The sequence below is a fragment of the Columba livia genome, chromosome 8 (assembly GCF_036013475.1).
Source record: "Columba livia isolate bColLiv1 breed racing homer chromosome 8, bColLiv1.pat.W.v2, whole genome shotgun sequence".
NCBI classification, from domain to species: Eukaryota; Metazoa; Chordata; class Aves; order Columbiformes; family Columbidae; genus Columba; species Columba livia.
The window spans coordinates 24,244,646-24,265,857 of record NC_088609.1 but is presented as its reverse complement, the minus strand read 5'-3'; the positions used below and the strand labels follow the sequence as shown (position 1 = coordinate 24,265,857).

The following is a 21,212-nucleotide window of genomic DNA, read 5'->3' as shown; positions in this document are numbered from 1 at the left end:
TCTAGACATCACTTCGTGTCGTTATGGTATCATTCAAAAACAGTGAGTCTTATCAAAACCCCTACTCGTTAAATAGCAGTGCCTTTTAAAGCTATCTTACTCCATTGCAAAAGGCTTATCCAGTTTTCCAAGTTCTGTAGAAACAGGTATGTCAAATTTATGTTTGTTTTATAGCAGAATTCAGTCATCACCCTTTCTGCAGTTCCTGTATGTTCTGAGTTTTAGCATTAGAACTCTGAGAAGTCCTCATCCTCTGTCCTTGCGTTATAGCCCTGAAGGGAGTTACACGGATGATGCCAATCAGGAAGTTCGAGGCCCGCCGCAGCAACATGCACATCCAAATGAGTTTGATGATGAGTTTGAAGATGATGATCCATTACCAGCGATAGGACATTGCAAGGCAATATATCCGTTTGATGGTAAGATTAACAACATGCACTGTGATTCCTTGAGTATAAGGCAACTCGACTATAAGACATGGATTATTTGTTATAGAGAAGACTGGTGAAATGATTTAAAGTAAATTAAGTTGTATGAGCAACTAGTTGCTCACAAGATCAGTGGAAGTATTTTATAAATCACTGTAATTCATGAGCAGTACTTTTGTGCTGTTCTAAGATAAATATCAATGCAGCTACTGGCAAATATTCAGCTTTACAAGTTGGACTAGGTTTTTGTCTGTAAGCCTGTTCGGCCATATGTTCTCATGCACAGATTTTTGGTTCTTTCCATTTATATATAATTTGGAAACTATACCCTGGGAAAAAGATGACTTGAAATTCTGCATGAACATTGAGACTTCTTTGCCTCTTGTTTTTTCCCAGGTCATAATGAAGGCACTCTAGCAATGAAAGAAGGGGAGATTTTGTACATTATTGAGGAGGACAAAGGAGATGGGTGGACAAGAGCTCGAAGACATAATGGAGAGGAAGGCTATGTGCCAACATCATATATAGATGTAACGCTAGAGAAAAACAGCAAAGGTGCAGTAACCTATATCTAACAGTAAACTGGCAGCTTTCGGTTGTACATTCCCCAGGGAAAATAGTGGAAAAACAGTAAGTTACACAGGTTCATGGAAAACGTTTGAATATCAGAAGTCAGCAATGGTCTGCTGTTTGCAATGTGAGTTTGCCATAGTTCTTTTCAGCGATGACCACATTAAATTATGCATCTTACTCTGGTCTGTAATTTTGACCAAAGTCTTCTGCTTTGTTTAACTGATATTGTGTTCCTGCTTTAAAAATCACTACATCAGATCCAGCTATTTCACTGAAAAAGACCAGGATTCCTGCTTGTTCTATAGAATACTTTGTTTTTATAGAGAACTGAAAAATTACTTAGTTTTAAAGATCTCTCAGATTTAGTGTTGCCACTTTTACGACTTAAACTATATGCTTAAAACAGAGGGGTTTTTCCTGTAGTAACTAACTGAACCCAGTTACTGAAAATTATTTAATTTCCTTCCCGTAGCAAATACTTGGCAGCTTTCACTTCTTAAACAGGAAAATGTTTTCTGATTCTGAAAGCTCAAGAAAAATACTCAGGAAAAAACATTATGATTAAGAAGGACAGAAAGTCCACTGACCTGCCTCTCTCCTTCCTTTTCAGTACTTGTAATGTAGAATGTTGTGCATTAGACACAAATTCGTTGTTTTAACTCTAGATACCGTGAACAAACAAAAAAGAGACCACATGTAATGTTCAATGTGTTACTGAAACCTCTCTCTGCTCCTGAAAAGGGAATGATTTTATATTTTAATATGTGCCTGTAAGCTAAGTCTTTTAATTGTATCATGTTTAGTGTGAAATCAAGGTCTTAAATGTACAGTAATTCCCTCACTGTTAAATCACTGAGGACTGGAAACTACATTGCACTACTTGATTACTAGGAAAAAAAAATCTTATCTAAAAACTATGGCTTGTATTTCTAATGAGAGTTTGTGGAATTAAGTACAAGGCTAATGCACAGCCACTGAGACTGGCCTGTTAGAACTGAGCACGCTTCTCTGTCTTCTAAAGGCCTTCAGTAACTTTGTTCTTTTCTTTTTCCTCTTGGACTGCAGGTTCCTGAAGCGGGTTTCTGAGAAAATGGGCGAGATCTTGAAGGAGGAGGTTACATGCAGCTGCTGGGGGGGTGGGAGGGTGTGGGGTAGTAGACTGGGAGGCCCAAGGGGAAGAGCTAGTTGCATGAATGCATGCAGACATACATTTAGTCACTAACATCTTAGCACCTCCATACATAGGTAAGGATGTATTACAAATTCTTCAATTTGTACAGGAAAATAGAGTTCCACTACCAGAGTAAAAAGGCTACTGCTCCTAAAATTGCTTTATTTTCATTGTCCTAGGTTGTCCCAGATGCACAAACTATATTTTAGCTTGTGCTATGTTTTGACTATCTCAATTATGTCATTTTCCAACTCAATTTAATTGGCATTTAGAGCCATATGTCAGTTACCAATCTGCCTGTGCCACCTCCATGCTCGCCCTTAACCTCCTCCTGCATGCCTAGGACAGTCAGGCATGTCTGCATAACACTTTGCCATCATTGCTTGTCTTATTTTGTAACAGATCATTTTGTTTAAATATCTTCAGCACTAGAGTTTCATCCCAGTATCCATGTATGCTGCTATAACTCTACCACTGCAACCATCATTACATTCCAGTTTTTGACATAACTGATAAGAGACCATAATGTATTTGTCTTGTTTTGGGGAACTAAAATATATCTCAGCTCTAGCCTACAATGCAATCAAGAGAAACTCCTAGAACTGCGGTCCATCTTCAGCACTTCAGTAACCTGTTGTGAGCACTGAAAAACCGGAACACCACCAGAGAGATTCACCACTGCAAGCTAATGACTGTTTTTGGAAGTCAACCACTTGCAATTCAAATGCTGCCTTAAACTAGAGTGCCTAAATCTGTTGTTTGCCAACACTACCACTTACAGTATCCCACAAAGGGCTTTGTGTCTCAGCTCTTTTCACAGTGCTGCAGCTGCTGAGGTAGCCACGGTAGGTGTTTTCTAGAGCTCTACTTTACTGGATACATGGTGCATCATGAATTTTATACATTGAAACGTGTATCTCTTCATTTGACTTTATATTTTTAAAATATTTTTTATGGAAACTGTCTTTTAGTTTTTCCGCTATGAAGTTCCAACTTTAATTAACTGCAGTGCTAGTCCATTTCCAGGTGACGCTTCATTGTATGGACCAGTTGAAATTTGAGTGATACTTCGTAATGATCTATGTGCACTTTTACTTGTAAACAATTGAAATTTGGATATGTTTATACGTGTAAATATAGTTGTCTGCAGTGCCCCTATTGCTTATGTTGTCTTGCCTCCCATTTGTGGTTCTATTCAAAAATACATAATACCTGATTTATTAGGGTGATATTAGGGTGAATTAGACTAGAGATGTTGGGGGGAGGGATACTTGTATCAAGGCAAGCTTGTTGACCCAGCCACCTGCTGTTCAGGGAAATGAAATAATAATCAAAACATCCTGTTTTTCTGGGGTCTGAAGCAATATTTGGATGCAGCAGTGCTGGATTCTTTTTAATTTCAGTGTTATTAGGAACTGTACTACCAGTAAAACTGATTTGAGTGACTTGTGTAGAGGATTCTTCCTTTTGTTACGTATACCACTATTACACAGCTTGACCTAGTGTATTATGGGGGCTGTTAAACTCTAAAGTTTAGATTTTTGGAGCTTGTATACAGGGTTATTTATATAATAATGTGACATTACTCAATACTGACAAAACTACTTAGGTAGTTTTTTTGGGTTTGGGGTCTTTCTGGGGGGCTGGTGGGTTTTTTTGGTTTTTGTTTTAAAAGCTAGTGCTTTTTTATTTTAAAGTTAGAGAAAAGGAGGAAATGTGATCTGTGTATTTTCTGCTAAAGGGCCTGTGCTTTGCCTGGCTAACAGCCTCACAGGTCAGTAATAACACTTCCTGGTAAAGGACTAAATGTTCTTTTCACGCTACTGTTTGTTTTTCTAAAACCAGGATTTGCTTCCTTTGGAGGCAGGTTGCTTTCACGAGGGATAGTGCAACGTGTATGAGGGGTATTAAAGATAGGGGAAAAAAACATTTGTACTTGCACAGCTAGTTATAAATCACTTATTCTAAAATTCTGAATGTGAGTTGTCTTAAAGAATCTTACACTTTCCAGTAATTTTTAATCCTTTTTTTTGTGCACAAGTTGATTTCCTAAATGTTAAATGCTTTGTTTAAAAATAGTGTTCTCTGTTGAGAATATTTTCATGGAATAAAAAATCTTTTCATGGTCTAAGTAACTAGCTTCCCTGTTTGTCTTCTGTTAAGATTGACAGGCAGACTCACAGCATGAGGTCTGTAACCTCATGTTATGGTGGCAGAACCTCTGCTGTGATTGTAGATGGGCACAATAGATAATTCCACAGTGGTGTCAGTTTTGTTGTTAGCCTACTCAAATACTTTCAGTTGCTGCAAGTAACATCTCACTCCAGATGTAGCCTTTCTGACAATGAGCACATAGAGCTCTAACCATAGTTGCTGCTTAAATATTTATACAATCTCTGAGGATAATGCTTATACACCAGTTCTGTATGTGATGAACTGGAATTTGCTGCTAAAGCAGTCTTTACTATATAAGCACCATGCACGCTGATTTTCTGTGAAAAGTGCTAACAGCTTATGTTTTGCCTTCATTCAAGGGAAGAAAAAAATCCTACTTACCAAAGTGATTGACCTCGTAAATGAAGCAAGTTCAATATATACATACACCCACATTTACTCATACCTGAAAGCATTTTAATTATCTGGATTGTTTGCTCTTGCCATTTCATCATTCATTCCTGGCAGCGTAGTTGTTGTGCAGGCTCCAGAAAAAGCCAAAATACTACAGATGCTGTCTTGGAAAAAAAATGTAAGTTGTCCCAACACATACACAACTAATTTTCTACTTTCATAGGGTGCAGTGATATCTGAGCCTTCTGTTGTGGTCACAAATAAAGGATCATTTCTGCAACCTGCAATATTTCTGCAATCTGCAAATTATTTTGCATAAAGATACACTTTAATTTACCATTCTATGTACAGTGTTTTATAATCATTAAAGTAATATTATACAACAAATTTTCTGCAATGTCACATACTTAATCTATCATTTTATTTACACTATTTGCTACATTTTAATATTAAGATGCCAATGCCCTTATTCCTAGGCATTATCAAAACATTGCAACTCTGGGGAAATACAGAAAGCTGTAAGACTATCTTACAGGGATAACCTATCTGTTTCAAGGGATCATTAAATGTCTTGGTGACACAGTAAATAAATAATTTGTTGAGAAATCAGTAGTTTTAAAACAAGTGTGCATTGTGCAGTTAAAAGTTCTAAACATCTTGTGAAATGCAAGAAGTTTGTGCAGTATCAAATCACCAAAAGAAAGCTAAAAGGTTATTTCAAGTATGTCATTTAAATTGTGTTTAGAGAGTCTTATATACTTAATTGTTCCACCTGCTTCACTGAAGGAGGTTCCAGTTTTCGGGAAAGTGCAGTTAAAATCTGGCTGAATTTCTCGTATCTTTCATTTTGATTAACTTGTGCTCCTTTGCTGCCCCAGAGCAATCTCATTTGAAATTCTGTCTTGAAGATTTCACTCATCTCTTCATCTGGCTGAAAACCTAGTAAGTAAAAAGAATGCAACAATATCACCATCAGCAAGTTTTTTATTCAGAAGAAATGGCTTTTAAACTGCATTCCAGCCATCCAAATAAGAGGAGCATTAGTGTACTGGGTTCATTTTGCACAACTTTAACAGGCTAACCAAACTGAAAATCCTTTCCATCTGTACATTCTAGTGGCACACAAATGGCTGTGGGGACACCGGGACAGGCTATCCTTTGCTCAATTCTAATGACCTAGAATTGTCATTAGAGCCTGATCTTAAATATAATTACTGATGTACATGTGCTGCCTGCAGAAATACTAACACTCCTTTCTCCTCCTTCAGCTTTTTCACTGCAAGTTTAAAATAACAAAGTCACATTATTAACATGTTGCTTTCTGGCTGCAAGTGGTCAAGATCTCAGTTGCTCAAACAGCGCTATGTTTAGCAAAAATGTGTGCTCTATTGCTTACTGGAGAACTATAGTGAGGACAAATTTACTGTCAGCTTTTAAATAATATTGTTGTCCCTTGAGCTTCCTGCAGGACATCTGCTACTATCTGAACTCCTACAGAAGAGAAGAATTTCTTGCACTGACTTAGGTGGAGACTTTATTCTTCAGACGTATCCCACACACTGTTAATGTGCAGCGGTTTGTCCCGCTCCCTACCTTCCAGCATCTGTTCTGCAGTCAGGCTGTACATTTCTGCATTCTGTGCTATTTGACGTGCTGTGGCCAAGTGCTTGAGCATTATTTCACAGCTTTGGTCACTGCTTTCCCACAGGTCCATGCCTTCAAAAACGACGGCTTGTCGCTCCATCAGGGCAACAAGAGGCATCAGCAGGGGCACTGTTATGTTCTGTGGCGCACTGGCAGTCTCTGGTGTAGACAGTAACAAACAAATTATATCATCAGACATTTAAAAACGTGCTAATTGAAGAAGATTGTAACTGCAATATTTGTTTCACAATTGGAAACTACTCTTTGTTTTCCATCTTTTGAATTAGCTCCTTACCTCAGTTAAACATCCTACCAGTTTCCAGTGAACTGGCTGGGGGAGAAGGCCAAGACAAATTAGTGCTGGGAAATTGTATTTGCTACATGAGAAAGCTCTGCTGAATTACTAGACAGTGGCACAGAGATTTTAATCAGGTTTAAAATCTGAGTCATTAAAATAAATGTGAGGCTAAACCGTATTTATTCTCTACCCATTCTCTCAGAGAAATGTTACCTCCCCCTGGCCTGCCTTTGGGATGGCGCAGAGTGTTTCATTATGCTCCACAAAGAGGAAGTGTGGGTTTGCACAGAATGTTAAATTCCGCACGGGTACATGCACACGGGTACATACTGATGTTTGGATGGCAGATGGTTTCCTTTGGTTTCCTTGTCTTATACTGCATTATATAAGGAAGTTCACATAGTCATTTTAATATAGGGTGCACACCTATTGAAACAGCAGCTGCCTCATCGGCCTGGACAGGAGAGTTAAGAGGCTAAATAGAAAACAGTGTCATTATACTCACTGTTCCACTCATCTTGTCCTTCATGCAAAGCTTTGCTGAACGGCTTCAGCCGTTTTTCATACATAATGGCAGTCTGGGTATAACGATGTCTTAGAGAGGTCCAGGTTTGTTCTAACCTAGTGACCTGTTCACACAAAAGAGAATACCAATTATTGACTCTAGCAATTCACAGGAAAAGTACACTGCTGATGAGAAAGTTGTTGTTCTGATGATCTCTCTAGTCTTGGTGAAATTGCATTAACTAAATAAACCAAACTCCTCTATATTTTGGAAGGTAAAGACAAACAGATTTTTACCTGTGGCATTTCCAGTGCTTTCATAATGGCAGAAAATGCATACAAATCCCCCAGCGAGTCCTTCAGCTCCACTGCCACTTGGATGATCCTGTTTAATGTTGCCGCTCTATCTTCTACATTTCCTGTGCAACCCAAGATATCCACAGCTATTCCTATAGCCATGGTATTATGCCTGTCAGTGAAACAATTCATAGTACTGGTTACAAACTATTAAATTAATAATAACATTATGCTGTACATGTGTTCAGGGAAATAAATTTAAAGGTATATTTAAATATCTTGGTGTGGCCAGCAAAGTTAGCAACTTATTTGTATCAGGAGCAGTAATGCCATTATATGAAATATATATACAATGCCTTTGAATTTTTGTTTTAATAAATTTTCCTAAAGCATTACTGGTATACAAAATTCTGCTCAAGCAATGAATGAATGAATGAACAAACACTTGAAGGAAAATTGTTCCCAATTCTCTTTGCCCTCTGCGTCTAAATTTCAAGCAACCAAACTACTGAAATCTGAATCAGAGCAGCAGAAAAGCTAGATCAGGGTAGAAGACCCTAATTGTTCCCCCTTGTGCAGAGGTTTCACAGAAAGCTTTGCTGATCACTTTTTATTTTACTAGATCCTCTGTCCTCTTCCCCGGTTGCATTAGACTACTACCTTCAATCTCTTCCACAAACTTTCTCAGCTAGATTATAGGTCCCCTGAGCTTTAGTTTACCTGAGCTCTTAAAGAAGAGCTGAGGGTGTTCAGCAGCTCTAAGGCCCCTGCTTTCAATGCAATTCCCCTTTCTCTGTATTACATGTATGGAGTTGATCCATCACCTTAAGGAATTTCTCCTATGCAAAAAGAAGTTAAATACCATCTCACTAAATTATCTTCTGTACACATGAGTTCAGAAAATGTGCAGGAAAGCATTCTTTGAGGAAATGCAGAGTACAATTTAGCAATGCTCTGATCTGGGCATCTGCCCTAGAAATGAGTAACAGGAACATCTACCTTTCAATTAGGTCAAGGCGCAGTTGATGCCCGTAAGGCAAGGTAATCAGTTCAAGACCAGAGTTCACTCCCATAATCCTCCTCATCTCTTCAGAAACTTCTAGTATCCTTGCTACCTGTGATATGCAAAAATTTGTGCATGAGTTTTGAAACATAGCTTATTTAAAAAGAAAACAAAACCTAGCCATGTAGAAGTCCTCCAAGTTTGTGCAGGGCATACACAGCTAAGTGCAGAGCATGCAACACCAGAATACAGTCGTCTAAGAAAAAACTGGATTAACTTATGTGTTATGCACATTCAGTGCATAACATAAAACGACTAATAAAATATTTTTGTGTGTGTCATTCAGCCATCAGAAAACATATATAAAGCTGTGACCAAAATGCTTTATCAAACTTCCATCCTTCACTTACTTTCAGAAGGTAATTTATACGCAAGCTCCAGGAAATGTGGGGCTCTCTTGGCCTGGTCCTTGTCAGGGTGGCACAGCTCTTTGGCCTTCAAGATGTACCCATTTGCTTTGCTGCCTTATTTCTAAACAGACAACTGCTCAGAGTGTTTTTGATTACAGCACATGGTCCTCACATAAAGGTTAATTTAGTAAAAGGACTTAAAAAGGAGGACACTGAATGGTGAGTTCCTAAGTAAATCAGTATGTGAAAGCTGACAATCTCACCAGCTTGTCTTTCCTTTTTAAACATACAGAATTAGCTACTGGTTATATCAATAACAATTATATATGCTAATTACAAGTGAAACCACATTAATACTGTAAGGCAAGATTATCTGCTGGTTTGAGGCCTGTATGTTGACACATTTACAAACCAATCAGCCTGCTATTCCTGATACACCCATCAGGAGGCTTTCTTGGTTATGAAAAGACACACAACAGGCCTCACTGGTACAACATTTAGCATTGTAGAGAAACCTGTTTCACTTCTAGAGATGCAGGAGTGATCCGAAGCCCCTGGAGACACACAAAAAGGCCTCTCAGGCATGCAAGTGGCAGATATTCACTCCATCACTCACCAACCATACGGTGCTTCAGTCATTATTAGAAATGTCATTCTTTAAAAGGCAAACTGAGCTACTGATGCCATGTGAGAAGACCTACAAACTTCAGCCTTATCACAGATCTGCGTACAAAGCATTTGTTCTGGCCTAGTTCACATGCCGATCTCATTGTATCATGCAGTTCTTATCACTTGCAATTACATACAGCAAGTTAACAACGAATTACAGTCATTGGCTCTCAGCACTGTGAGATGGAGATAAAATAGACTTCTCTACATGTCCCAGCTAGTTACTGTTCTTTCTCTAAAATCCAAAAATCTGTTTCTGTAACACTCCAGTTACTCTTAAGTAATTGTAGAGGCTCCCACACTAATAGCAGCAGGCCAGTTTCCTAGGCCCCATTCCAAATTTTACAGGATTTAAAATAAAGACACTAAAAATGAACTAATTAAATATTTTTATATATATATATATATGTATGTATATATATAAAACACCTCTTACTAGTTGTCTAAGGGTTGCATATCCTATGCTTTCAAGCAACATGCTCTTTAACAATATATTAAAACACATTCTGGTTATTAGGTTGAAGGAGGAAAAGGTGAATTTTGGAACTGAAATGTTGGAGAATGCTGTTCCTACTCCTGGAACAACAGTAAAGAATCCACAGTCTCTCACTTCTGAAAAGACCAAGAAGTTGTGGAGCCGAGTTTTTCTGAGTCACCACATCTGCATGAAGCCTCACTTGGCAGCAGCCAACAGCGCTAGTGAGGAGAAAAGCTGCGCTGGCTGCTGGCAGGAGCCCAGCAGCTGGCAGGGACTCGCACGCATCCCACCGCCCCCTTCCCAGGGCTCTGGGAATCGGGACAGCAGCACCAGGGAAGTGCCACAGACACGTTTCTTCTGGAGCAGCATCACCGGCAGCGTGGTGCAGGGTCAACTACAGTTGCATTTCTTTTATTAGAGTCATCATCTCTTAAGGAGATTAATTCTCCCATCTTTCCATATTACTGATGCAACAGCTGATCTCCAAGCCCTGACAGCTGAACAAAGTCTATGTTGTGAAAAATAGTTCTTTGTGGTTTTACATCTTTCTAAACAACTCCACTAGCAATACAGTTCTCTCAAAGGAGAGAAGTGCAGAAGTCCTGATAGCTATTTTCCCACATCACCTATCCAGCTGTAAGACAGAGACTCAAAGACTAGAAGAGCAGCTAGTTTTACAAGTTTAAATATATTTAGTTCCATTGAATGTCTTATGGCCAGCCATATGGCAACCAGGTAATGTCTGGCTACTCCTCATTCTTGCAAACTAACTAGCTATTTCCTGTCATGAGTAGTTCTTTCCACAGTGGTTTCCAGCATAGATAGCCCTTCCTTGAGTATAGGACAAAGGCTGAATCACAGATATACAGAAACTGATCAGGAATTAAAAAGATGTATGGAACACTGAGAATTTGAGTCTGAAGTCAAGAATGGTCTGAGACCTTTCATCCAAAGGGTTTGTTAATATTCTTGTTCTTCAAATGGGGAAAAAAAAAAAAACCCAAACAACCCACGACCAACCAACCAATTGCACACACACACAAAAACCCCAAACAAAGGCACCAAAAAAACCTCCAAACCCACAACCTAAAAATTCCTGCAAGCAAGTCAATACATTCATTACATCAGCTGCAAATCTACCTATTAATCTTTTCAAATCATTTCTTTAAAATGTCTAAACTTGCACAACATAAAATGCAAGAGATTTTTTTACCTTGCAGTCCATCCTAAGAATATGCTGTGCAATAATCTTTGGATTGTTGTTGGTGAAAAGCTCCTTAACTCTTCTTAACATTGATGTTTCCAATGGCTTGTTCTCAGGAGGAAGTAGTTTGGATTCAAAATCATTTGGTTTAAAACTGGACACCGTCTCAAAAACAGGTACAGAAAAGATGCTGCCTTCCTCAGCCAACTCTGTTGAAGCTTCTAAAGGATCTGCAGGGTTCATTGGAGAGTCATCTTCCAGGATCAAATAGTTTGTATCGGAGTTCCTGAATGACTGTGTTCCCCTCTCCTTTTGTGTCAGATGTTCCACATAGTTGTTTTTCTGACATAAATGTTGTTTTGTTGATGCAGGATCTCTGGCAGGGCTGAGTTCACAATAGTGTTCTTCTGAACTGTGGGAAGCCAAAGGAGAATCTGGGGACTTCATTAGGAGTGCTTTGCTGGGTTTAGGCGGGGGCTTTGGACAGAGCTGACTGTCTGATCCTCTCAGAGCTTCCCCTACTTGTGACTCAGCGGTGACTTTCTGAACAACTGTGGGGCTTAGAGAAGGTTCACTGCCTGTTCTAAATGCAGGAGAGCCTGGACAGGAGTCTGCATCTGCTTCAGGTAACTGACATGGACGTCGTGAACCTGCAGGGGGAAAACAGTAGTTCAGAAGGCAAAAACATGTACAATTCCTGATTTCAATCCCAGGGTTCATATCTTAACGCTTTTTCCTGAGGAAAGTATTGTCAGATCATGTAAATTATTTGCTGACAAAAATGTACATGAAATTATATTTTGAGGAAGGAGCTAGCCATCAAATTCCATTCTCTTGATGATCCTCCCAGAATCACAGAGACACAGAACAGCTGCACTATAATATTATTCTGTGGTAATGCTGACAATAATTCCAGTCCCTGCTGCATACATAGGCTATACTGTCAGAGCTGGATAGTCTCCATGGCTTGGAATAGGAGGTTTCTTTGTAACCTGATCTAGGCTGTTAAAACAGAAACTTCCAGCCACACCACCTAAAGATGAGTCATTTCTGAGAACGACAAGTTTGAGATGAAAGAAAAGCTTCCCAAAGTCAAGCCTGAACCTGCAATAAGATATGGAAGGAATGAATTTCAGGGATGCTGACCTTTTTGCTAAACAGTAGATGATTTGAAGAGCTGGATAAACACATCCATATACTTTCGTGTATTTATACCTCCTCCTATACCCATTGCATATGCAAACCTCTGCATCCAATAAACAACTGAACCCTGAATCAGCCATTCCCAATCTGCAATTTTCAGTGCATTTGCTGGGATCTACAGTGAAGTGGCCAGTTGCATCATGTGGACTTTACCGCTTGTTTCCAGCTGACTCTCCATGCATGCAGACAACAAAATCTGCAATTCACAGCCTGTGGCCACTCATAAGCAATATGATACCAGAAGCTATGGCAAAACACACAGCAGTACTCTTCACGTTAACTGTTACAGTACCAAAATAAAAGTTTTTGCAGCAGTGGACTGGAATAGGATAATCAGTTCAATTACAGATGGACAGAAATTTGTCTTACAAACGTCTGTCCATCCCACTGTTACACAAAGCCGCACGCCCCTTCTATCAAAATACAGTCCCACTATACTCACAAATACTTAATATTATCTTTGTCTTGAAAGGTCTTTCCACAATAGGCACTATAAATTTTAACAGCTACTGTATTCGAAATTACTAGCAGGCCTGGAAGTCAAACACAAGAATTTGTCCACATGGGAACAGATGAATCATTGCAAGATTCCTTATACATTGTGTTTCTTTGGAAACAATTGCTTAAACCTCTGAAGAATCTGAGAAAGAAAAAGCCATGATCAAACACCAGTGTACCTTGTATCACTGTAGGAAGGCAGTGGAACCAGACAGCAGAGAAAGTATTGAAAAGGAATGAAAACCAAAAGAGATGGGGGAGGACAAAGAGATTGAGTCAGAAGGACAGAACTGACTCCAAAAGCCATGGTAGTACTTCTGCTGATGAACACTACATCTGCATACTTTATCCTAAAAAAAAAAGCAGTTACCAGGATTTCCATTAAACACCACTTCTACTTAATAGACCTGTCAGAATCACATGAGTGAAACAAGTCGGTTCTTGTAAAGCAGAAGCGAGAAAACATAATACTGTCAAAAAGGATATTCATGCCAACTGTAGCTGTCATTTTTTCAGTGTGGAAACCTGCTGAGTTGTGTGCTAAAGGTACTCAAGTAGCTGCTGCACTGTAAATAAAAAACCTGTTCCAGTGACTTAAAGAACAAGCAGTATGCTAACACAGCTTACACCGGCCATTAAATATAGCAGTGGATACAGTACTCAGAACTCTCAACAGTCTCCCTTTGGTCTGAAGCCTAACAGACCACCCGGGAACACATAGATTCTAAGTGTGAAACATTTAATTCCAAAACATACCTATTAGCAGATAGCTCTCTGACTGGTGAGCCTTTAGAGGGAATCTCTTCTCCAGAACATGGTCCAAACTAGCTGGTTGGCTACCACTTTTTTCTTTGTTTCTACAGGAAACAAAAGTGCAAACAAAACCATATCAATATATCCAACACTCTTAACATACATACCTAACTGCCAGAATATATCATAACCAGGACAGGGATTGTTAGCTTTTCACTTGGGCAGCTTATAAGAATAAACGGTACTTCATACTGCTGGGGTAGCAATGAAATGGGCTATAGTATTTGTGACCCTGCAGCACCTGTGAGGGTGTTTCTTTGAACACTGAGACTTTTCAATTAAACGTGATTTGGACACTGAAATTATAATCCATTATCCCCCACTTAGCATTTTTATTGCAGAAGTCAAATATGGAAAGAAAGACTTCTCTGAAGCAGTAGCAAGATTTTACTTTAATCCTTTGTCTTATACTAGTCAATATTTGCCAAATGACTGAAGAAAAGTTGCACTTCTGTTTTGCTTCCAGAGTCTAGATTTGCTCTCCCTCTGTGGATTTAAAATGAATTATCCTTTCCCTCTCCCCAACATGCATCAGCTTGCAGATGGAGAAACAGAGCCAAAGCCATCATCATCGTTAGCAACTAATCCCTTTGGAACTGCAGATGCATATGCTGTTTTTCTAAAGATATTTTCAGAATCTGACTATTGCACTAATTTTTACCAGTCTGCTAGAATTACTTAATTTTGCTAGGCTAATCAAATGGCATTCAGGAAGCATGATTTTGCCACTATTGTAATGCAAATATCAGGGATAAGAGCCTCCCCATAAACACCGGGGCATGCTCTGGGTGACATGATGAGTGAAGTCTGTGTGCAGCCTTGCCACTTGTATCATGGCTTCATCTATTTCCACTTATTTTAACTCCTTAAGGTAGCTTAAATTTTCTCAAGACCAAGCCCCGTAACCACAAAGTAGTTAGCATCTGCTTAACAACATCAGGAAGTTTCAAAAATCCAGGCCTAAAAATCAGCAAACCCTCACGCCTAGTCTTCCATCTAAAATCAGAGCAAAAATTCACATCACCTACAGCAGGAGCTCATAGAGTTACCACACTCTCCTCCATAAGGACAGCAAAATTAAAGTACCTCAAAAGATTTCCTCTAGGTATGCTCTGCTCTGGGGATTGCATGCTGGATACACCAAGACTCAGTCTTTTTGTAGTTTCTGGTTTTCCTTCAGAGATACTGGGCTCTTTTTGTCGGACTGGAGTTACACCATACTTTTCTTCTAGACACCTGAGAGGCACAGTCCTGTTGATAGGCTGAAAAATAATTGCTCCGCTCTGCTTTGATACTGGCGTGCGATTCCCAACATAGTATCTAACTAAGCCGGGGATACTGTCGAAACTTTCCAGTTCAAGCTGATACTGAACACGGCAGTAGGCTTCACTGAGTCTTAGAACTGTTCTGTTGATTTTAAAATGCTGAGAGGTGTTTTTCCACTGACAGGTAAGAACAAAGTTCCCAGGACTGGAGAGAGAATCCCTAATCAGAAAATCTCCATCTCTCTGAACTAGCTCTTCTGCCATCTGTGAGGAATAAAAATCATACCAAAAAATACTTTCAAAATCAGAAAACAAGTAGACAAAAAACACATTGCAACAAAATATTCTTAAACATAGGACTTAATTTGGCTGCTCTGGGAGGACAGACAAAGCCAGAAATACAACGCAAAGCATGGCATGTGGTACAAGAATGACAACTCTAATTCTAAAATTAAGAGCTCATCCCACAGCAGAGATCTGGAGGGGCTTCTTGGAAAATGCCGAGCAGCCAGAAGCATGACCAACTTTTGCATATATATTTATTCTAGCTTGCTAGTAGAAAATAAAGCATGAAGGGAAATGAATGACTCAGGATTTTACAGTTTAAATCACCTGAATAGACAGTCACACTGAAGTTTAGAAGCCATTACTGCAGGACCCCAGAAATTGTCCTTTCATTATTACCTAAGTGACAGTAGCTTTCATTTTCATTCTTTGTGAATACTGCATAGTACACAGAAGAGTCAGAGAAATCCTGTTTTTCTGTTTTAAGTTAGTCCGTTCATGTGCTGAACTCGGCACCTAGCAGTAACCTGAACGGCCCAAGCGCGGCCCAGAGCCGCACGGGGTCCCGCAAGGGGGAGCTCCCGGCGCTCCTGGAACCCAGGCTCCAGTCCAGCGGCAGTTTCAACGTATTTTTAACTACGATTGTAAGGATCAAAATTAAATTATTGCATAGATTTTGTAGTTTTTGGGGTTTGTTGTTCCCCTGCGGTTTGTTGTTCCCCCCACCTCCACCCCCCAAAACTCTAAGTGCAAGAAAGAAAATAAACAAGAACGTTTTAACTTTGGCTAAGGATACCATACCAAATTAAAGTCAGTGTGTCTGAACAGTATGTGGCGATAGTATCCTCACATAAATCTTAAATTCAATTTCTGCCTTTGTTCAGTGTACACAAGTCCTGAAATATCTGTGTTTTCCATCGTCTGCCCTGAATCCTTCCTCAGGCTCATTTTATGCCAAGCTGTGATAAATACCATAGCTTTCACACAAATAAGCATTATGTTTCTACTAAATTAATGCAGATACAAGAGATGTGTATAGTACTTTAGTGCAATTATGCTTGTCTATAAATACTCAAAGCACATCAGGCAATGCAAAGACCACGTACCTGCCGAGGAATACGTCCATGATACCAGGCATGGCTACGCAAGTCTTCACTACTTAGCTGCAGTTCTTCCTCTAACTCCTTCTTCAGTTTTTCTGGGCTGTTGTCCATAACCTGCCTCTCCCTAGAAAACTGCAATAAAAGATTAAAAGCTTTAACTGTGCCAAGTTTAGTGATTAACATTTTACCTGGGTTATAACTTCCATCACATGATCTCCACTAGCCACTGGAATGCAGGTGCTGCTTTGAGCAGACTGGTTTGGCTTTGCTCTCTGGATTGTATTTGCAAAATCCAGCATTCGGTGAGATAACGTGATTGTTATACACTGCACAGAACAGAGCAAAGTGTTCTGTCTGTACACCAAGCTAATAATGACACACCTACAAAGTCACTTCTCTTACTTCCTCTTCCCAATAAGAATTCTAATTATAACCCCCAAAAATGGAGCTGGACCACTGGAGCTCTGCTCCAATATGCTTCCTCCTGTTTAAACTTCCATTTTAAATTCAGATTCTTAGCCCCCTACAACCCCTTTAAACCCATCCAATTAAGAACATTCCAATGCATCAAGACAGGCTAACCTGTACATACACAGTTGTTCAATATTTCTGTTGCACTAAAAAAGAAGTTTGCCAAAGTACATTTTCAACCTTAAAAGCTTTACTTCTAATGGTCATTCAGTCTGCATGACCAAAATATTCCATTCTTAAGGGGAGAAAAAGCTCTTGTCGCCCCTTATCACAAAAAGCATGAGACCTGCTTTGACATATCTCCATCACGACTAAACAACTATGATAAGATTCTCTGAAAAATTTCAGTCTTCTTATCTTCCTGGGGTACAGGTTCCATCCTGGACCACTCTGGCTCATTCGTCCTCGTAGATGCAGTGTTGCTAACAAACGTGCATCTTCTGTAGAGAGCTGTCATGTGCTCTTTCACAAGCACTTAGAAGGAAGTTCTTTGGACTTCTTTACATTCTCCAAAAGCTGAGGACTCCAGCCCATCTATATTGTTGCTGAAGAGTTTCAAAAGCCTAAGATTTCCAAGCAAACAGCTTCATTGCAGGGAATATGATCAAATAATCCGAGTATTCTCTCTTACAAGAACATACATTTTAAAAAAGAGAGGGTGGGAGGGAGAGAGGGGGCCCTCCAGCTGCAGAGCAGACTAAAATGCAACATTTTTCCCAAGTGCATAATGGATTTTTTTCCTTAGCTCTGGATATGAGCCAAAGCTCACAGGTTCCCTTATAAACTTATGTAAATATACAACATATACATTATTTTTTAAAAAACTGGGAATTTCGTTTTGTGAATACTGCTCTCTATAGCGTTTTCTTCTTCATATGGGACACTCACAGCACCTAAGCACAGGAGCAGCTGGCATACATTTAGCACTTCTTTCAACAATCCTCCCCGCAATTTCAAACAGACTGAATTACAACAGGGTACTAGACAGCAGACTTTTGGTGGAATAATGCCAAAGAAGCATCCTGCTGCCAAGATTATTTAAACATGCTTGGAGCCCAGAGAAATTGAGAGATAAATTCTCCACTTCTCTCTGCTTTTCTCAGAGAAAAATAAGGCTTCTGTTACACAAACACAAATGAGCATAATAGCTTATATAGGAAAGCAACACATAAAAACCAACCTGGTAAAGAATCACTTTTCACCTCAGTTTTGCTTCTGTGAACCATAAAAGGGTGGTATTTACCCATACAAGTGTGGTTCAAAATGGACAATCATTTTCAGCAAGGAATAAATCTTTGGTGCTTTTGTACAGTCAAGGTCTTTTACCTCCCAAACTTTACGAGGCGAAAAGTCTGTGGAAGAACAAACCACACCACAGAAAAAGACCCTCGCTGCAAGGCCTCTTTCATAAAACATGTACAACATGAAAAGACTAAGTTAACGGGTGTAGAGCCATAGAAGAGGCTTGGTGAGGGCTCAAGTCCCAAAGCATATAAAAGTATCAAAATGTAGTCAAGTAATGCCAAAAATATTCCCTCCACTCCAAACCTCTGTGACCTAGCAGACCAACATAGCTAATGGCATATGCCTGCTACCTTTACTTCCCAGCTCAAATGGCTTGTACCCATATAAAGCTGACTGGCATAGATTCCAGAATTAACAAACAACCATTTCACTGCCCCATCTTACAGAATGACAGTAAATATTATAGCACTTATGTTAGATGAAGAACACACAAACTGACAGTAAACTTTAAGAGCACCTTTCCCCTTATGGCACAAGGAAGTGGCTGGAGAACTTTTAAAGTGCTCTCTCCAACCTAAACAACAGAATTTAGTTTTAATGGTATACAAATCTTGTACATTCTTAGCTGTGTATTTTACTGATCTTCTGAACAGAGATACTACTTTTATGTGAACTGTATTTAAGTTTTTGAAAGATGCTTTTGACTGAACAGAGATCTTAAAAAACCCCAAACTACTGTACAAATGGTTACCTCATTCCAAAAGCATCTCACTGTACCTCAGTGGTAGGCAAATCTACTCTAAATGGAACAGACTATAGCATACAAATGCAATAGCTGAATTTGCTTAGGAGAGCTAACAAAAAGAGCTACAGGTCTTTGTGTACAGACTAATTTCATCATTGTATTGAAACAACTTATCTTAGAAAAAACAGGCTGATCAAGCTACAGATACATATGAATTACAAACACAGCAGAGAAACCCAGCTTCTGGTGGTGAAGTGGATTTTTCACTACTTGAATAACGTAACAAGACACATATTACACTTGAATTACTTTTAGCAACACAAGAAAAACACCTAAGGAATCCAAAACAACTAAATTGTTAACGTTCATGATTATCAGTTTGTTAAAATTCCTCTCCATCATGGTCTGCCACACTGAGCACACTCTGATTGCCAGAGGTCAGACATCTCCTGAGATGAAGCAAACATCCTTAAATAACCCCACACAACTCTGAACTTAGTGGAAGAACTCCTGTGGCAAGCACCAATCTCAAAATAGACAGGGAGGGAAACTGCCTAGGTAAGCAAGTTTAGTAATAGCACATCTTCCCGGCCAGTTTTTTGTCAACTGAGACTGATTTCTTATACAACCTACATCCATTAAAGTAGAAGTGTGATTGATTAACTGTCTGTAATCATACCAGCATATGCCTTTCTCTTCTTAATGCTATACCCACGGCTTCTGGTCTTGCATGAATCTCTGCATACACTGAACTTCCCATCATGCAAGTAAGGGCTCAAAAATCACTCCAGGCACAGCCTACACAAGCATGTTAGTCTGTAAATAAGGAAGAGTGTAAGCTTAGAACACAGCAATTAGCTATGTCAATGGACTTTCTCTTCAAAGAAAAGGTGACCTGTTCCACACAACGTGACACAGGTATTTCAGTCTCATTTCCCAATAGCACCCAAAAAGCAATGGACAGTAATGGTATGCTGTAAATTTGCACTAACTTTATAAAGACAAACCTTCATTTAGTATTATGTCCTCAGTTTATGCCTTAGCCTAAAACACTTTGTTGTCTCCTACCCAGTAACAGAAAAATACCTGAATTTACATTTACAGTTAGATAGTGAAGTGGATGGTAAAAAGAAATTAAAAAGAAAAAAAAATCTAGGATAAAAATTAAGTATATTCTACAACAAAACACATTGAAATGACACAGGGAAGCTTCAAGTTTAAATTCTTTAAGATTTCCAAATAGTAACAACCCTGTCAGAGATCCCTGGAATATAAAAGCAAGTCAGCAGAACTCTATTCAAATACAGATGCTTTTTCTGACCTACAAAGAACTCACCCTAAGTATGTGCTTTCCAAAACTGTTTGTTCACCTTTTAGTCACATTGTTTCCAGTCCTGCTGCTATTTTAAGATATTCCTGCCATGCTGAGTTTTTGTGAACAGGTCTTTAAAAGAAAAATACAAAACTAGCTAGCAGTACAATACTCTCAGCCTCCAACAAAAGCCTTCAATCCTACTTACATACCAAATGGAAAACCTAGAGAGCTAAGAGTTTAGAATTAGAAAAAAAAAAATCCCAGTCAGTACAGTTATCTTAGTGTTTTTAATAAATGCCATGCAAGTTTATTATATTTTACAAAGGATTTCTACTTCAGGGCCATTAAACTAAAAGCAGAATGTGCTGACAGGTATAACGAGCTACCCTTGATGTTACATATTATTTTACATATTTTCAGGCAAATCTAGCATACCAAAAACTGGAAAATATTAAAGTTAAAATACCAAAATACAATCTTATTAAGAGTAAATTCAAAGAGGACTTGAACTACCACAATATGCTGTACCTATGAAACTTAAGAACACATTTTGATGGGAATTTCTCACAATAATCTGTCATTTGTGCATTTAAGGGGTTACTTTTATTTGAGTGTTTAGAACTCTCCAAAGGAAACTCACTACATATATCCAGCTCTTGTGTCAACCATCCTAGCTGAATTTGTCACATTAGATTAGAATAATTTTTAATTGTGCTGAATAATCTACTGTATGAGTTTGGTGGTAAACAAAATACGAGTCCCACAGTTATTCCTGTTGTTTACTGGCAGTGGATTCTTTTTCCAGTTCACATCTGCAACAACTCCAGTGAAGTACATCTACTAGTGGAATATCACAATAGCTAAAAGGAGAATTATACATATTTCTGTATCTAAACCCAAAGTTGGATCTCATGTGTTCCAGCTCTCATGGCTTACCTCAACTGTTATTAATTAATTTCTCTCTACGGTGATCAAGTGGGTTTTGGTGGTGGTGTTTTGTTTGTTTGTTTGTTTGTGGGGTT

General features: G+C 38.9%; 2 protein-coding genes across 18 annotated transcripts in view; one reads left to right on the top strand and one right to left on the bottom strand.

Moving 5' to 3' along the window:
* The window catches only part of FNBP1L (formin binding protein 1 like), a 58,422-nt gene extending 54,115 nt beyond the window's left edge, over nt 1-4,307 (top strand). For 7 of the 10 annotated variants that reach the window (XM_065071142.1, XM_065071139.1, XM_065071141.1 and 4 more), the window contains 2 exons: nt 271-419; nt 825-4,307. In XM_065071142.1, the coding sequence (XP_064927214.1) occupies nt 271-419; nt 825-1,003 (328 nt within the window). In that variant the 3' untranslated portion in view covers nt 1,004-4,307. The remainder of the gene's footprint in view (nt 1-270; nt 420-824) is intronic. The other 3 variants (XM_065071143.1, XM_065071140.1, XM_065071145.1) reach the window with 1 other exon arrangement.
* Nucleotides 4,308-5,127: 820 nt separating this feature from the next.
* Nucleotides 5,128-21,212, bottom strand: part of BCAR3 (BCAR3 adaptor protein, NSP family member) — a 108,238-nt gene continuing 92,153 nt past the window's right edge. For 7 of the 8 annotated variants that reach the window (XM_005498741.3, XM_005498740.3, XM_065071136.1 and 4 more), the window contains 9 exons: nt 16,418-16,546; nt 14,848-15,290; nt 13,705-13,805; nt 11,257-11,897; nt 8,483-8,598; nt 7,484-7,655; nt 7,188-7,311; nt 6,334-6,543; nt 5,128-5,679 (listed from right to left, as the gene is read on the bottom strand). In XM_005498741.3, coding sequence (XP_005498798.1) covers nt 5,492-5,679; nt 6,334-6,543; nt 7,188-7,311; nt 7,484-7,655; nt 8,483-8,598; nt 11,257-11,897; nt 13,705-13,805; nt 14,848-15,290; nt 16,418-16,546 — 2,124 coding nt within the window. In that variant the 3' untranslated portion in view covers nt 5,128-5,491. Of the gene's footprint in view, nt 5,680-6,333; nt 6,544-7,187; nt 7,312-7,483; nt 7,656-8,478; nt 8,599-11,256; nt 11,898-13,704; nt 13,806-14,847; nt 15,291-16,417; nt 16,547-21,212 lie in introns of those variants that run through there. The other variant, XM_065071137.1, reaches the window with a different exon arrangement.